General features: G+C 36.3%; 1 protein-coding gene and 1 pseudogene across 2 annotated transcripts; both read left to right on the top strand.

Moving 5' to 3' along the window:
* The first annotated feature begins 1,848 nt into the window (after positions 1-1,848).
* On the top strand, positions 1,849-4,883 carry LOC145629384 (reactive Intermediate Deaminase A, chloroplastic-like). Its single transcript, XM_081681978.1, has 6 exons — positions 1,849-2,116; positions 2,923-3,038; positions 3,139-3,183; positions 4,147-4,220; positions 4,312-4,361; positions 4,480-4,883. Exons 1-6 carry the CDS (start codon positions 1,930-1,932, stop codon positions 4,572-4,574), a joined length of 567 nt encoding a protein of 188 aa, XP_081538104.1. The 5' UTR covers positions 1,849-1,929; the 3' UTR covers positions 4,575-4,883.
* Positions 4,884-5,977: 1,094 nt separating this feature from the next.
* Positions 5,978-12,775, top strand: LOC145627354 (OVARIAN TUMOR DOMAIN-containing deubiquitinating enzyme 2-like; annotated as a pseudogene). The gene is made up of 8 exons (XR_014111382.1): positions 5,978-6,186; positions 6,721-6,766; positions 7,367-7,475; positions 8,612-8,713; positions 11,526-11,588; positions 11,793-11,891; positions 12,304-12,379; positions 12,489-12,775. The product of XR_014111382.1 is annotated as an OVARIAN TUMOR DOMAIN-containing deubiquitinating enzyme 2-like (transcript).
* Positions 12,776-15,219: the final 2,444 nt, after the last annotated feature.

Genomic DNA, 15,219 nt, shown 5'->3' with positions numbered 1-15,219 from the left:
CAATTAAACACAAGTATCAAGTCACGTAAGTTTACAAAATTTAAAAGTGATCGAAGAAACTATACTAAAAACAGCTAAACAAAGAGATGGATAGTACATCGTACAAGTCTATAGTTGCTCACCGGCCAAGAAATGGATCCAAATAAAGTAAAATTGACATGATGAAATTGATACTTATTCTAATATTGTACTCCGTAGATGTTTAATGGGTAATCGACGTAACATTCAAATAATAATAAGTAGTCAGTAGATCAAAGCATTGCTTTATATATAATCGCTTTCACTTATTCGTTTTATTTGTTGGTCGTGGGGTCTAATGCTATATCTAAGGACCATTCATCTATGGTGTACAAATAATAATGGTTTCCACATTTTTGTTATATATTTTGACTTTTTAGCAAGTATAATGTTACCAGCTACTGTGACAGTGACTATAATTTAATTGATTTCATACATTTAATAGCTATAACAAGAATAAGTTTGGAGGGGTAGTACGGTAGTAACAATGTAAAAGACCACATACTACTAAGTACTACCCCCGGTTCAATTTACTCGCAACAAAGAAATATTTTATGTCTCACAAATAATACACCTTTGTTGCGAGTAAATTGGACCGGAGGTAGTATATATTTTTTGCAATAGTAATGTTTATTGTTGTAAAATAGGAAGTGTTTCAAGACTACAAAGAAGAATTGAACAAAGAATTATCAAAAGAAGACCATATGTCGTGATACAAATTATTGACTTGAAAACAAAATTCTGGCATAATCGTGATGCATGCTTAGATATATTCGCCGGCACGTTTTTTAAGTTTCACACACTACTCTCACACAAATGCACTTTTGGGTGAAAGGTTGGAGACATATAAACTTATGCCCAAAGAGAAGAAATTGTTTAGTTTAATGTGTTTGATGTTTGTTGTATGCTGATTTTATCAACCAAGAAATATATAATGGAAGATGGGATAGCCAAGAGTTGAAGAATCCAAAGGGACAAAGCCTTAACTAGAAATTAAGGTGAGTTAACAACCTCTTAAAACATCTCATTAAATGGGAGTTAAGAGGAGGTTGCAAAAGAGAAGAGAAAGACATGGAGCTCCAACGGTCACCAGGCACGTATACGCGCTCGATTGAGCGACGAAAAATTGTTGGAAATGATTACACTTGTGTTCGGTTGGGCGGAGCTCTCCCGATCGGGCTAACTTCTAGCTCATAATTCACTTACCATTGCGCTCGGTCAGGTAGATGTGCCAAGGTCAATATTCCATTTTCTTCCTTTATTCCAACATTTATTAGATCTTATGATACAAGTTATGCATTGAAAGTAAATATAAATCAAAATATTTTGCAATAGGTTAATCCATAGTTTATTAGATTTTGACTAATTAGGTACAAGTTAGGTCCCGCCCAAATTAAATTATTCACAAACGAAGTATTACTATTATTATTTCAATCATCTTTCAAAACACACCTGTAAAAGACAAATGAGACTTTTATTAGAGGACGAAGGGATTATCCGGTCCTTTCTGTAAAGATTATACTCATAAGAATTTGATGTTTCGAAAATAAAACACAAATTTAACAACACCCTACAATATATGACAATATTTTTCCATACGTATAAATCATATATGCACTCCGTAATTCAATTTGTACAAAATTCCATTAAAAAAATGTACACATCTCATGAATATATACTTGGGCTAAGACCAATTTCCTACACCATATCAAAGTATGCATAAAAAGTTGAAGGTGTAGTAGGTCCATATACATAACATAATCAATGGACCAACATCATAAAACCAACCAGCCCAAAAATATGCAACCAAATAAAACAATGAAAGAAAAGAAAGATTGTACAGTGTTGTACAGTCACTTTAACAACTTTCACCCAGAAATTTAGAGGAGAGAGAAAGAGACTTGTATAACAATGGCGTGGTGCGCAGCTAGAACCTTCCAATTGCCGGCTATTGACGCCGGAGCACTTCGCGCTAAAGGCCAATTAGCCGCCGGAGTAGGATGCGTTTCTTTCGTCGGCTCCAATTTATGGCGCTCTTCTTCTTCTTCTACCTCTCGCTCTAAACCCTTTGCTTGTCGTGCTGTTTCTACTGATGCCAGTATTCTCTCTCCTCCTTCTTTATATTAGTTACTTGTATTTTTATTGGTTTCTGGGTTTTGTGTTATTTTATGCTTGTTCGAATGTTGAATTGAATTTGGATTAAAATGTGGTATGATTTATTGCTTGATTTATGTAATTTAATTGGAGTTTGTTATTATTTTGAATGATGTTTTATTGAACTTTGATGTTTTTGGGGTTGAATTGGTGATATTGTTTTGTCAATTTGTATTTGGAAAAGGGTGTGAGTAATACTTAATTCAAGAGGAAGACATTGTTTTAATGTTGGGAAAGTATTTTCTGTTTGAAATTGGTTGTAGTTTTGAGCAATGAGCATGTGGAGAGTTCGGGCCGTAAATGTCGAATTACTTTATTAATTCATTTTTGAGGCAGTTTGCAACTTCAACTTTGCATAATGGTATCAAAAAATTTGAACCTTGAAACATTTGTCCACTTAGGCCATTAATTTCTATCATGCTATTAGATAGAAAAGACTCAATATTGAAAATTGAATTTCTTTCAATATGATGGATATTGAACGCCTTTGCAATTAATCCAAGTTTTTGACTAGTTGAGGCTCATATTACATTGGGTGGTTAGAGAATAAGGGGAAATGGAACTGACCTTTATCATCTAATAAACAAGAAATAGAAATTGAGTGGATGATGGCTTCCTTTTATCGAGTAGGCTCAAGGAGGAGTTGGCTTTAGACTTTCTAAATACGCGTTTATATGAATTGTGAATTTGTGATTACATTTTCTTAACTAGTGATGATTTATGAGTGTGTTATCATTTCCGCGTATGTAGGTTTAAAGGAAGTTGTTCAAACAGACAAGGCTCCTGCGGCATTGGGACCATATTCTCAAGCCATTAAAGCAAACAACATGCTCTTTGTATCTGGTGTTCTGGGTCTTGTGCCTGAGGTTTGAGTTTCAAATCTGATTATTTCCAGCTAATTTTGTCAGTTTGTGTTCTTGAAATTGTTCTTGCTTACTAATGTAAACAATACATGTTTGAATGCAGACGGGAAAGTTTGTATCAGAAAATGTGGAGGAACAAACTGAGCAGGTAATGAAATTTTTTGCAAACTGACACGGTAACTTAAAGATTTGTTATAGCTCTACTATCAGGAAATCATTCTTTTGTACAAGTATGCTGGGGGTCTAAAAGTCTTGTAATTGTGAAGGGCCCGTGATGACTCAATCACTGGATAGTAGATGGACGGAATGACGGATTTACGAGTGTAATTATATATTTATATACATTTAATAAAGGAAGTTTTGCCTTGACGAGCTTGTTAATGCATCTCCTTTTTCGCCGCTAACTACTCTACTTGTGCAGCATTCTTTTGGTTAGGATGGGAGACTGGGAGGTGAGGTACTGTTTGCGAAAGAAAAGTTCTTTAAACTGTCTTGTGCTGATAATATATGCTTAGTAAAGGCATATCTCAATGCTCTAGAACGGGTCATTTGCTTATTCTTATTAATCAATATTAGCTAAGACAAATATGATGCTCAATGAGTCAAACTGTCAAAGTGCCCATATTAAATTGGCTTCAGTGGCTGAGTAGTATCAATTTATCAAATGCTTGTCACTTGTCTGCATTGTAAACCCAAATTTTGTTTTTCTGTGCTCAATAAAATGCCTAAAACTGTAGCAAACTGCTGGTTCAAAAATACTGCTTTTGATGTGAATAAGTTGGTCGGCTTTCATTTGCCATGAAGATAAACACGTTCCTTTTACAAACTGTAGTTTGATGTATGCAAGTGAGCTATTTGCAAATTGCCAATTATTGCCAAACATGCATTTAGATTATCATTTTGAATGAACTTTTAGGCATTCTACAGTTATTGTAGACCTCTAGTGTTCTTGCTTCCAGCACAGTATCGAGGTAGGGGCAGTATATGGTTCGTGAGTTTGGCATATCTAGACTTTCAACTTTTATTTCACTTAGTTCTTTTAAAAAAAATCCCATATTTTGGGCCCTAAAGTGATAGAGGTGTTAATAATTCAAGTCATCTTACATTTCAGGTTCTCAAAAACATGGGTGAAATTTTGAAAGCTAGTGGGGCAAGCTACTCTTCTGTAGTCAAAACAACCATCATGTAAGTGCATTTGCTTCTCAAATTTTCCTTCTTGAAATTCTAAGAAGCCGTGTAATCTGAGCTTTACTGATTTGTTTGATCTAAATCTTAGGTTGGCAGACTTGAAAGACTTCAAGAAAGTGAATGAGATATATGCTAAGTGTGAGTGAATTTGTATCCCTTAACCTATAGTTCATTGCAGAATTTTATTACTTGTGGTATACAATTCAAAAAGGAGTTTTAAATTTTTATGGATTGTAATTTTATTTTGTTCTTGCAGATTTTTCATCTGTACCTCCAGCTCGATCAACTTACCAGGTTGCAGCATTGCCTTTGGATGCCAGGATTGAGATTGAGTGCATTGCTGCACTATAGGTTATGTCTGACTTTGATTTCTTTATGAAGATCAATAAAGTTATCATGGCTGTGCAGCAATTTGGTCTTTGAGCATCCTATTCCTACTACGGAGTATGTTTGCTTTAGTTTTCTTTGACTTGCTGTTGGATGTACATGATTTATGCTCTCCACTCAATGTATGATTCTGTAGACATTGTTAAGACTTCATATCGAAATTTGACCCTTGAGCATATTCTGTAGACAGTGAGGGTGCTATTGGATTCATGTTTCCATCCCATTTCTTATTTTAGGGAGTTCAATAAAGAATCTGTTGATAAGTTGGCTAAATCTGCGATCAATAATTTGTTGGAACCTATCTGTTCCTTAGGCCTTGGGGTTTCGGGTTTCCCCACCAGATTTTGAAACAAGTTAAACCGATTCAGCCTCCTTTAGAAGACTACACCTTGGCTTTTATGTATATTCTTGGTAACTGCCAGATTATTATGTGCTCCTGGAGTCCTGGGTTCATAACCTAGTGTGTATGTATCGCACCGGGGCTTGAGCTAACATGTTTATTGATCAATGCAAGTAGCATGGATTGGTACCTAATCAGCATATGATGGTTGGTATCTGCAACCAGAATTAGCGGTCTGTTTATGCATTTGCTGATTTTGAACAATCTAGTAGCATTGGAACGACACAACAAAGTATCTATTGTAGATTGATTTTGATCTTCAATGATAATGTCTGGAAAACCGATTCCTATTCTCAAATTAGTCCACTACAAAGCTATGAATCTGTCATCGAATGAGTCATAGGCCCTAACTAATACTCCGTATAAGCGCAAGCAACACCAACCATGATCAGAATATAACAAACAGCTTCAGCTCAATCAACACAATAATCCACCATTCGAGGGGATAGAGAAGGAGTACAAGATATATCGTAATAATCTTATGGCCTTTGTAATCTTTCATTCAGCTTGTAATGAGTTAAAACCAGTATGATATAAATATTTTATCACTCGTTTTATCGTTTGCGGATGTTTTTACAATTAACCGTAGTCATCCTATGACTATTGCTATACTTACTTTTCATTGGTTGATTTATTATTTATTTATTTATGTCAAACTTATTAAAATGATTTATCTATTTTAAAAATTCGTTTTTTCTCGAAATTCTTTTTAAAAACTATTGATTTCTTTTTTTTTTTTTAATTTTTTTTTTACACATTTACATGGGAGGCAATCCTATATCCATTATAAAAACTTTTGATATAATATTTGGTGACCATTTTTTTATAAAAAAAATTAAGGTTAAAACATAAAAGTAATTTTATTTAACATTAATACTCCCTTTCTTACTACGTAATTCGGTAATTTATTACGGAGTATACACATGAACCCATTTTTTTTTTATTTATCTTGGATTAGGCACACCAACTTTCTTGCAAAATAATTTCTCAAATGGTAGAATAGTGGGATCTAATCAGACAGCCTACAACTTAAAAATGGCAGATTTCTCAAATTAAATTTAGAAACCCAGATAACTTTCTTCTATGCATAACGTTTCCCAACAAATCGGTGCAAAATTTGTAGAGAGAATTTCGTTGATCAGAACAAGAAAAGATTCAATTTTGTTGAATTTTGAGGTTCTTTCAATTTCTGCTGCAAAAAAAATCTGGTTTTTTTTGTTTCGTTTATGATGCTTCCAGAAGATTTCTGGGCTATTTTGCTTATCTTGGATGTATTAATTTGATAAGGAGTAGTTTTGCTGCTGCTGATTTATTGGTAAATGGTAATCAATCATTTTTGTGCTCATTGTTTTCTTATAAATCCAACTTACTTTTTATAATTTTTAAGAAAATTATTGAAATTCTTTGCTTCTTTGTTTTTCTTTTTATTTTGTTGCTGGATTGTAGAAGCTAAACTCCCCTTTGTGTCATTTTGGATGCTGAATTGTTCTTTGTTGAGTTGTCCAAATTTCAAAATTGCTACAGTATTGGTTTCTTTAGTTTACATGCCTGGCATTGAATTACAGTATGCTGCCATGTTCAATTCTCTTGAAGTATATTCATTCCGATTTCGATATTGCCTTGCAATCCTTTGTTCTTGTTTGTCCTTTCAATTGTCTTGGCATACTGCTCGGAGTGTTTACAGATTTCACACTGCTCATATTTTTGCAGATATGTCATGGATCATGATAGTAAAAAGGCTCCTGAATTAAGACTGGTGAGACTCTTGATCGGTTTTAATACCAGTAGAATTTTTCAAGGGCTAAGTGTCTAGCTAATTTCTATAAGTTGTTAGATTGATTAGAATGATGAAATATATAAATGGTGTGTATTTGCATTTTATATGATTCTCCTTCGTTTCATCATCTAACCTTTCTGTTTCTATTGACAGTTGAAGTTGTATGTGCCTATGTGGTAGTATGTCACATCCATATGAGGGAGGAAAATATGAGTTGAGGCTAAATTGTTTGTGGACTTCTAACAAATAAATTATATTATGCACAGTATAAAAGATTTGGCTGCCTTGTTAAAATGATAACAATCGAATTCTGGGAATATCTGGCTTTTTTCCACACGTACTCCTTTGTTATTTGCACAATGTGATTGCTGCATTTAAGACAATATGTTCTTGCTAAAGAATCTATTTGTTAGTTTTGAAATTGATCTCTGTAAAGTAAATCACTTCTCATCAAACAGAACATGTGAGATAACTATTTATTATTGGATTCTTGACTTCTTGTATAGATAGTCTGTTTCTTTCTTTCATATTCTCTTTAACTAAACAGGAAAAATAATTATCTGTGGTTATTTTTGGAAGGTTATAGCTGCTACTGTGTCTAGCGATCCTGTGAAATACTCTGAAGCTTTTCTTGGGAAAACTAATGAAGAATATTGCGCATGGGTTCTTGATTCAGAGAAATGGGGAGGTTTGTTATAACTCCTTAAAATTTGAAAGAGTGATATTTTTTAGTTCTGGTGGAACTTTTATATTTATAATTGTTACTCGTTGAAGTAAGCCTAGTGGTTCTCATCCTTTATCTGCTGAAGTTGCTGTATGTGGTCGCATGCATGTGATTCCAAAGTATTTACTTAATACTCTAATAGAAATTAGTAAGTGAACTCTTTATAGCCTTCTTCTGATGTATTAGGCATGGTGGCTTGACCTGACCAAGAACAAATAATGTAATTTAGTTTACTCAATACTGGAATATAGTAATGACGTTCACTTTATTAGGTCAATTAAGTTCAATGTGTCCTGTCAAAGCATGATGTGTAACAGACCTGCTGTATATGGGCCTTATTGAACTAATTAATCTAAAGCACATAGCCATGGCAAAACTGAATCATTTTTAACTCACTGTACTAAAATTGAAGTAGTCTCACATGTCCATATAGATACAAATTCCTCTCTATCATATTCCGGTTTCTTAATCCAACCTTTTCACGATGTTTGAAAAGAATTGAAAGTACAACCCATCTGCTGATTGTTAAGTAGGCACTAGATCATCTAACTTAAGGAAATACCTTTTGGAGCTAGGAAATAGGAGTATAGGACTGGCTTGTGGACTCCCTGCTGCTGGAAGAAGAAATAAATTTTATGAGGCTATTACTAGGAAATAGGAGTATAGGACTGGCTTGTGGACTCCCTGCTGCTGGAAGAAGAAATAAATTTTATGAGGCTATTACTAGGAATGACTATGAAGGAGCTCTAGTTGAGAATGTAGCTGTGGTTCTTTTGATTTTAATATTAATATATAATTCTACGTATAGGGTCTAAAATGGTGGAGCTATCTGACTTCGTGACTGCAATTCGGGCTCCATTTAGCGCTCTTTCTCTCTTCTTTGTCCTGAATTCGGGCTCCATTAATTTATAATGTTATATGGCTCTTCTTCGTTTAATCATCTAGCCTTTCTATTGCAATCATTAGCTAGCTGTTTATAGGATTTTGTTTATGTTGTATTCTTGGCTTCTTGTATATATAGTCTGTTTCTTTCTTTCTTTCTTATCCTCTTTACTAAATAGAAAAAATAATTATCTGTTGTTATTTTTGGAAGGTTATAGCTGCTACTGTGTCTAGCGATCCAATGAAATACTCTGAAGCTTTTCTTGGGAAAACTAATGAAGAATATTGCGCATGGATTCTTGATTTGGAGAAATGGGGAGGTTTGTTATTACTCTCGTCTTTAATATTTGAAAGAGTGATATTGTTTAGTTCTGGTGGAACTTTTTATTCATAATTGTGATTCTTTGAAGTAAGCCTGGTGGTTCTCATCGTTTATCTGCTGAAGTTGCTGTATGTGGTTGCATGTGATTGCAAAGTCTTTACCTAATACTCTTACAGTGATTAGAAAGTGAACTCTTTATAGCCTTCTTCTGATGTATTAGCCATGGTGACTTGACCTGACCAAGAACAAGTAATGTAATTTAGTTTACCCAATGCGTATTAGCAAAATAATGAAGTTCACTTTGTTAGGTCACTTAAGTTCCAAGTATCCTGTCAAAGCGTGATGTGTAACAGACCTTCTGTATATGGGCCGTATTGAACTAATTCATCTTAAGCATGTAGCCATGGCAAAGCTGAATTATTTTTAACTCACTATACTTCAATTGCAAGCGGTCTCACGTGTCCATATAAATACAAATTCCTCTCTATCATATTCCAGTTTCTTAATCCAACCTTTTCACCAATGTTGAAAAGAATTGAAAGTACAGCCCATCCGCTGATTGTTAAGTAGGCACTAGATCATGTAACTTAAGGAAAGACCTTTTGGAGCTAGGAAATAGGACTGTGGCTTGAGGACTCCCTGCTGTTGGAAGAAGAATTAAATTTTATTAGGCTATTACTAGCAATGAACCAATGAGTATGAAGGAGCTCTAGTTGCGAATGTAGTTGTAGTTCTTTAGATTTTAATATTGATGTATATTTCTATGTATAGGGTCTACAATGGTGGAGCTATCTGACTTCCTGACTGCAATTTGGGCTCCATTAAGCGCTCTTTCTCTCTTCTTTGTCCTGAATTCTAAGGGTATTATTTAAACCTTGTTTTATCAAGTAACACCAATCATTGTAATGTCCAGACACCATTTGGCTCCATTTTTTGCACCAGAACAAATGTTGCACCATGGCTCATGTTTTCCACTTTTGCAATTATTTTTAGTTGACACCTTTCGAAAGATCAGCTGACTTTTACAACTGTGTGCTATTTGCTTGAACACTGCTAGATGCACAAGTTCCTTTTGAAATAAATGCTTCCGTTGCTCTCTTATTGGTCAACCATCTGGGCATTGGTTACTTGCCAATTTTAACTGTTGCAAATTCTGGCTCCAATCTAATTCTGTTGCTCTAACAGTCTAACAAAAAGAAAAGAAAAGTAATACTACTACTACATTCTATAATAACTATGTCAGATGTGAGTCTGGTTTTGGTCATTTGCTAAGCTTAGACTTTTGCTATTTTTATCTAATATTCCTTAAAGAATCCATGCTTCTTTAAACATTCATCTATGTTGCAGATTAGAACTTTAGGTCCTGATTAGATATGTCAGAACTCAGATTACATATCTCTCGTATATACTGCTAGTATAAGACTAGTGAATTTATGTGCTATAGTTGAGTAAATTTTGAAACCATTATATCTGTATATGTCAACAAAGTCGAGGTATGTAATTAATAAGAATGTTTGCTTTTACAATTTGTGTTCCAAGGGGAGTCTTGTAATGATCATAATTGAACTGTTGATACGTAAAAAAAATTAATGATTATGAAGGGAATATTTTTCACGAGGAGTGGCTTTTTCTTCACACTAACTTATGAATCTGGGATGAGTATCTAAAATCTTATGAAAGGTTTATCTGGTGAGTGGGGAGAGTACTCCAGCATTAACTATAATTCCACCCGAGATTGAATCTGGAACTGTGCCTTTATAGACTTAAACGAGTGAGCTTACCCGGGCATTTCATGTAATTCGCCTTTCTAATTAAAAATTTGACTGTTTATTTCTTTTGCATTAGAGTAGAATTGATGGAAAGTCACTCAGTAACTTACTCAATTAACAAATTGTAGGTCTCGTTGCATAGAAGGTCTGTATATTTCAATACTTCATTACTTCGTATATTAAACTTCTTCTATAGATGGAATATGATCCACCATAATCTAATAGTGGACTACTTTATGTGCTCTATATCTATTCTAGGGCTTTTCCATAAACTGGTTATCTTGTTTTTTCTAACCTATTTGTGATTGATTTAAAATTCCTTTATTCTATGTTAGGCCAAAGAAAAGGATTAATTTTATGAAATTGTTAACCTCATTGTTTACAATAGCATAGGTAGGTAGACCTTTTTTTGCCCTTCTCTACATTCAACCCAGGCTTTGGAGTTTTAGTTTGAACCTTTTTTAAAAATTATGTTTTCTTTTGTTAGCAAGCAGTGTATATGAGGTGGTCTTAACTTGGTGTTCCCATGTGGCCATGCGTGAGCATGTCTAAGAATATTTGATGTACTGTATGATTATGTTATAACTGGCTTCATAAGTGCTTGTGAATCACATGGGTTCATGGTTTGAAAAATAATAATAATAATAATAATGGGTTCATTTTCCATTGTATTAAAACAGTCCCCTGTAGTCCTCAACTCTCAGGATTTTTGTATATTTTTTTGTACTGCATTTATCTTTTATGTTTTGTTAGTGCTGTTGTGTATTTGTTTTTTTTTTCTTCTTCTCAAGCATTGGAATCACCTTCACCTAAAATTTAGAGTTGCGTGTGGTTCTTGACAATTTGTCTTGTATTTTACTTAATAGAGGCTATTGAACTTTCAATATAAGCTGATTACTATGGACGTGAAATAGCAGCTTATGACATTCAGACAACTCGATGTGATTTATATGGTGGTCAGCTCAGTATGCTTTTTTACTTCTGTATTCACTAAAAGATATCCAATTCTTGATACTAAAGCTTGTTTGGGTATTAAACCAGGATCGCAACTTCAGTGAAAGGGCTGTGCTTCTTTACAATGGGCTTCATTATGACGCTTTGGCTGTAAGCTCCTTAACCTTTTAAAAACTTTTGTTCATTGCTTGAGGCTTTTTTTGTTGTTGTTGTTGTGCTTGGGGGGGGGGGGGGGGGGTGAGGGGTGGTGTTAGTTTACCGCCTTTTTCATTCTGTCCTGTGCCTTGATGAATCCATTGGATACTACTACAATGTTATGTAAAAACTTTACATTATTTGCGGTTGTGTTAACAGATGTCTCCCGCTGAAGGTGCTCCTGAGGAGTTCTAGCAATGAGAGAACCATAGGGCCTGTTGAGGGGCTTGCTCAAAATTTTGTGAAGGAGCAACATAGGTATTAGAGCCCTTGCTTTAAATTTTTGCGTGTCAAAATACTGCAGTTTAAGATGATAGACAATTGACAGTGACTTGCTGATTCTCCCACAATGCAGTTTAAGATATCCAATGACAGAACCATAGGGCCTGTTGAGGGGCTTGCTTCCTGATCCTAGTAATTTATGACTTAGCTGGGTAACTTGGATTTTTATTCGAACCTACTCAAGTTTTTGAGCTGAGCATGATTGGATTTTTAACTCACAAAACTGAATCGAGCTTTGACCAACCCAAGTTCAAGTAGTATTTGGATTAGCCTATGAGGCTCATAATAAAATATTAAAATCTGTAGAGGATGATGCGAACTTTTGAGAATGTTATTTAGTTGATATTGATGGTGTTACTCTGTCTAATTTCACTTTGCTGCACTTCAGGCTGAGAAAGTTTACTGACACTGCCAACTTCACATTGCGCTGTGGAGTCTGCCAAATCGGAGTTAAAGGACAGAAGGTAGCATCTCTTACATTTTTTGTTTTGCGGCATACTTCATATAATATATGGTGTTGTCTCCTAATGCAAACTCTGATGATGCTCGAATTATCTACTGTCGTCACCGCAGGAGGCCATGGAGCATGCACAAGCAACAGGTCATATGCCAACTTCCAAGAATATATTTAGATTATGGAACAAACTACAGACCCATTTTAGAAAGATACATTATTCATTGAACGTTTTTTTTCAATAAATCGACAAAGATATGTAACTTAGGAAGCTCTTTGTTTTAGAATATCCCTGTTGTAGCAAACTGAAGGGATTGATCATATGTTGTTATTTTACTGTAACTTCAACTCAACTAGACATACAGTTGACATTGCAATATATTTTTTGAAATTATCATTCCTTATAGATCATCGATAATTATCTTTGATTAGGATTATGAATCATCATCTCCACAACATTTTGAGTGTTGGACCTAATTAGTTTAGGTTTATCTTAGGCCGAGAAGGCGGTGGCAATGTAGTTTACATGGTGCTCTGGCACGATGCAGAAGTAACATCTGCATACATAAAATAACACAGGTATTCACTTTTATGGTGTGAAGATAAATTTATTTTGCCGTTCTAATATGATAGGAGGTGTCCTGTACATAGATATGTTACAACAAATTATATGCCACTTGATTTATACAAGTAAAAGATAGTATAAAGATTTTTTTATTTTTATTTTTTTTGGAAACGATCAAGATTTATACTATAAGTACGCCCTTACCAACACATCCTTGTTAATGTGCCACCCGCATAGTAAGTGCGCGCAATTTGGAAAGACCTCTCTCAAAGCCTTCATCAACCCCAACTCAGAATCAATAACAAAAACTTTTGGATCCATCTCAAATCCAATGTACAATTGCAATTTCTCTGTTGGTCTTGTACGTAGAATCCATCCCAATGACTGTGGATACGTACGTAACATATTAGCCATCTTTGGGTGGGCCAAAAAAGCATGGGTGATGGCACGGGTATCTAGGTCAATATTTATCCAAGTGACATACTTGTACTAATTTGCCAAGTGAAAAAACTGGTGCGCTGTAACACCCCGACCCCAAACAAATTAGGGAGGGGCTAAGCACGCTTAACTATGGAGTATCTTAGCAAATGAGCTCCCTAAAAGGAAGATGCACCTTGTTGATATAAGTAGTATATCAAATCCTTTTAAAGCAATCATGAGGGTATTACATGCGCAACATCTCAACCTTCACAAGCATCTAATCGAGCACGACTTCTCAAATTGTAAGTGTTGAGGGTAAAAATACCCCGCATACGTGGACCAGTCCCATAGCGACACGTGGCCCAGTAGGAGGGCGACACATGCCACTATAGGAAGATGCCACACGTCCAGCTTAGAAGCTCTCAAAGAGCTTTGGCAATTTCTGTAGCGCCATGTGGCCCAATGAAAGGGTGACACGTGTCGTTACAGGAAGATGCCACGTGTTTAGGGCACACATGGCTCCTCAAAAAAACACGTAAAAAAGGCCTAATTACATCAGGGCCCAAATCCTGAGAGATATCATTAAAAGCCGCAAAACGCAAACCAAAGCAACAAGTGGCATTCTCCGATTGCGCAGCCAATCACGTTACGCAATTCTAGGGTACAAACCCTAGAAAGGGGCACAAGCTCCACCCCTATAAATACCCCAATCATTTATGATGGGAGGGGTGGATTAAGACATTTTACAAGAAAAAGAGCATTATAGCTCCAAATTCTCTCTACTTTCTCTCTCTAGCCTTTTCCGTTTCCGATCACTAACTTGATCGTCGGAGGCGAATATTCCGACAACCGGAATATTTGTTGTTTTGCAGGTCTAACCGTTTCGTTGCCAGGAGAGCGTGACTAGTATCCAAGGAAATCCAAAAAACACCCGAAACATTTAGCGTCGTCTGTGGGGATACTCGTACGTTATGGCAATTGACGGTCAAACACCTAATCCAGGCGTGGACGGACATGTAGAGGATATAATCCCTACAATCCGCACCAGCGATCCGCTGATTGCCACATTTCAAGAAGCTGATGACCCTTCTGTTACCGCAGCTTCTCTGAAGGCCGCACTTAACAAGCTCCGGAAGGAGTTTGAGAGCAATGGAGCCTCTACCACTAGGCAGCCGCCCAGGAGAGAGGGACAGAGGGCTCCAAAGAAAGCACAAAGCAAAGCGGCCCATGCAACGGACGCTGGGAACACTCCCTTTCGTAGGCCGACTGGAAGGTCCCCAAGGGTACCACGAACAAATTTCTCTGATATGTTGGCAAAAACATAGTCGGCTGGGGGGGAGGAGTAGGCAGCCTTGAAGAGAGGAGCCAGAGCCGTCTAGACGATGGAAGGACGCAAGGGATTACCTTCGGCATAAGCAGCGGGACCGTGCCGCTTACTCGGACACAACCTCAACCCCAACTATGCCGGATGATTTTTCAAATCATTCTCTCCCCCAACATACCAACATGGCCATTTCAAGCCGAAGTCAAGTCGTCCGCACTCCAACTCCTATTTCAGTTGTCCGCACTCCAACTCCTATTCCAGTTCAATCACTCCAATATCAACCTCCCTAGGGATTCAATGGCTTGATGCAGCCGAATCCTCAAGTCTTCGGACAATATGGGTCATGCGGGCAAACGTACGGCCAGGCTCCCTACTTGGCTGGACCGTCCGTTCAGCCTCAGCCAATTGATTGGCAGATGCGCTTGCTGACTCTGGGAGATAAGCCGCCTCCGTTTTCGCAAGATATTTTAACTGCCCCTCAGCCTCCGAAGGTGAAGAGTGTACTTGTGGGAGCTTATGATGGAACGGGCAACCCAGAGGA

The sequence above is a fragment of the Chenopodium album genome, chromosome 4 (assembly GCF_948465745.1).
Source record: "Chenopodium album chromosome 4, dcCheAlbu1.1, whole genome shotgun sequence".
NCBI classification, from domain to species: domain Eukaryota; kingdom Viridiplantae; phylum Streptophyta; class Magnoliopsida; order Caryophyllales; family Amaranthaceae; genus Chenopodium; species Chenopodium album.
Note: the sequence above shows the minus strand (reverse complement) of the source record. Positions and strands in the feature narration are given on the sequence as shown.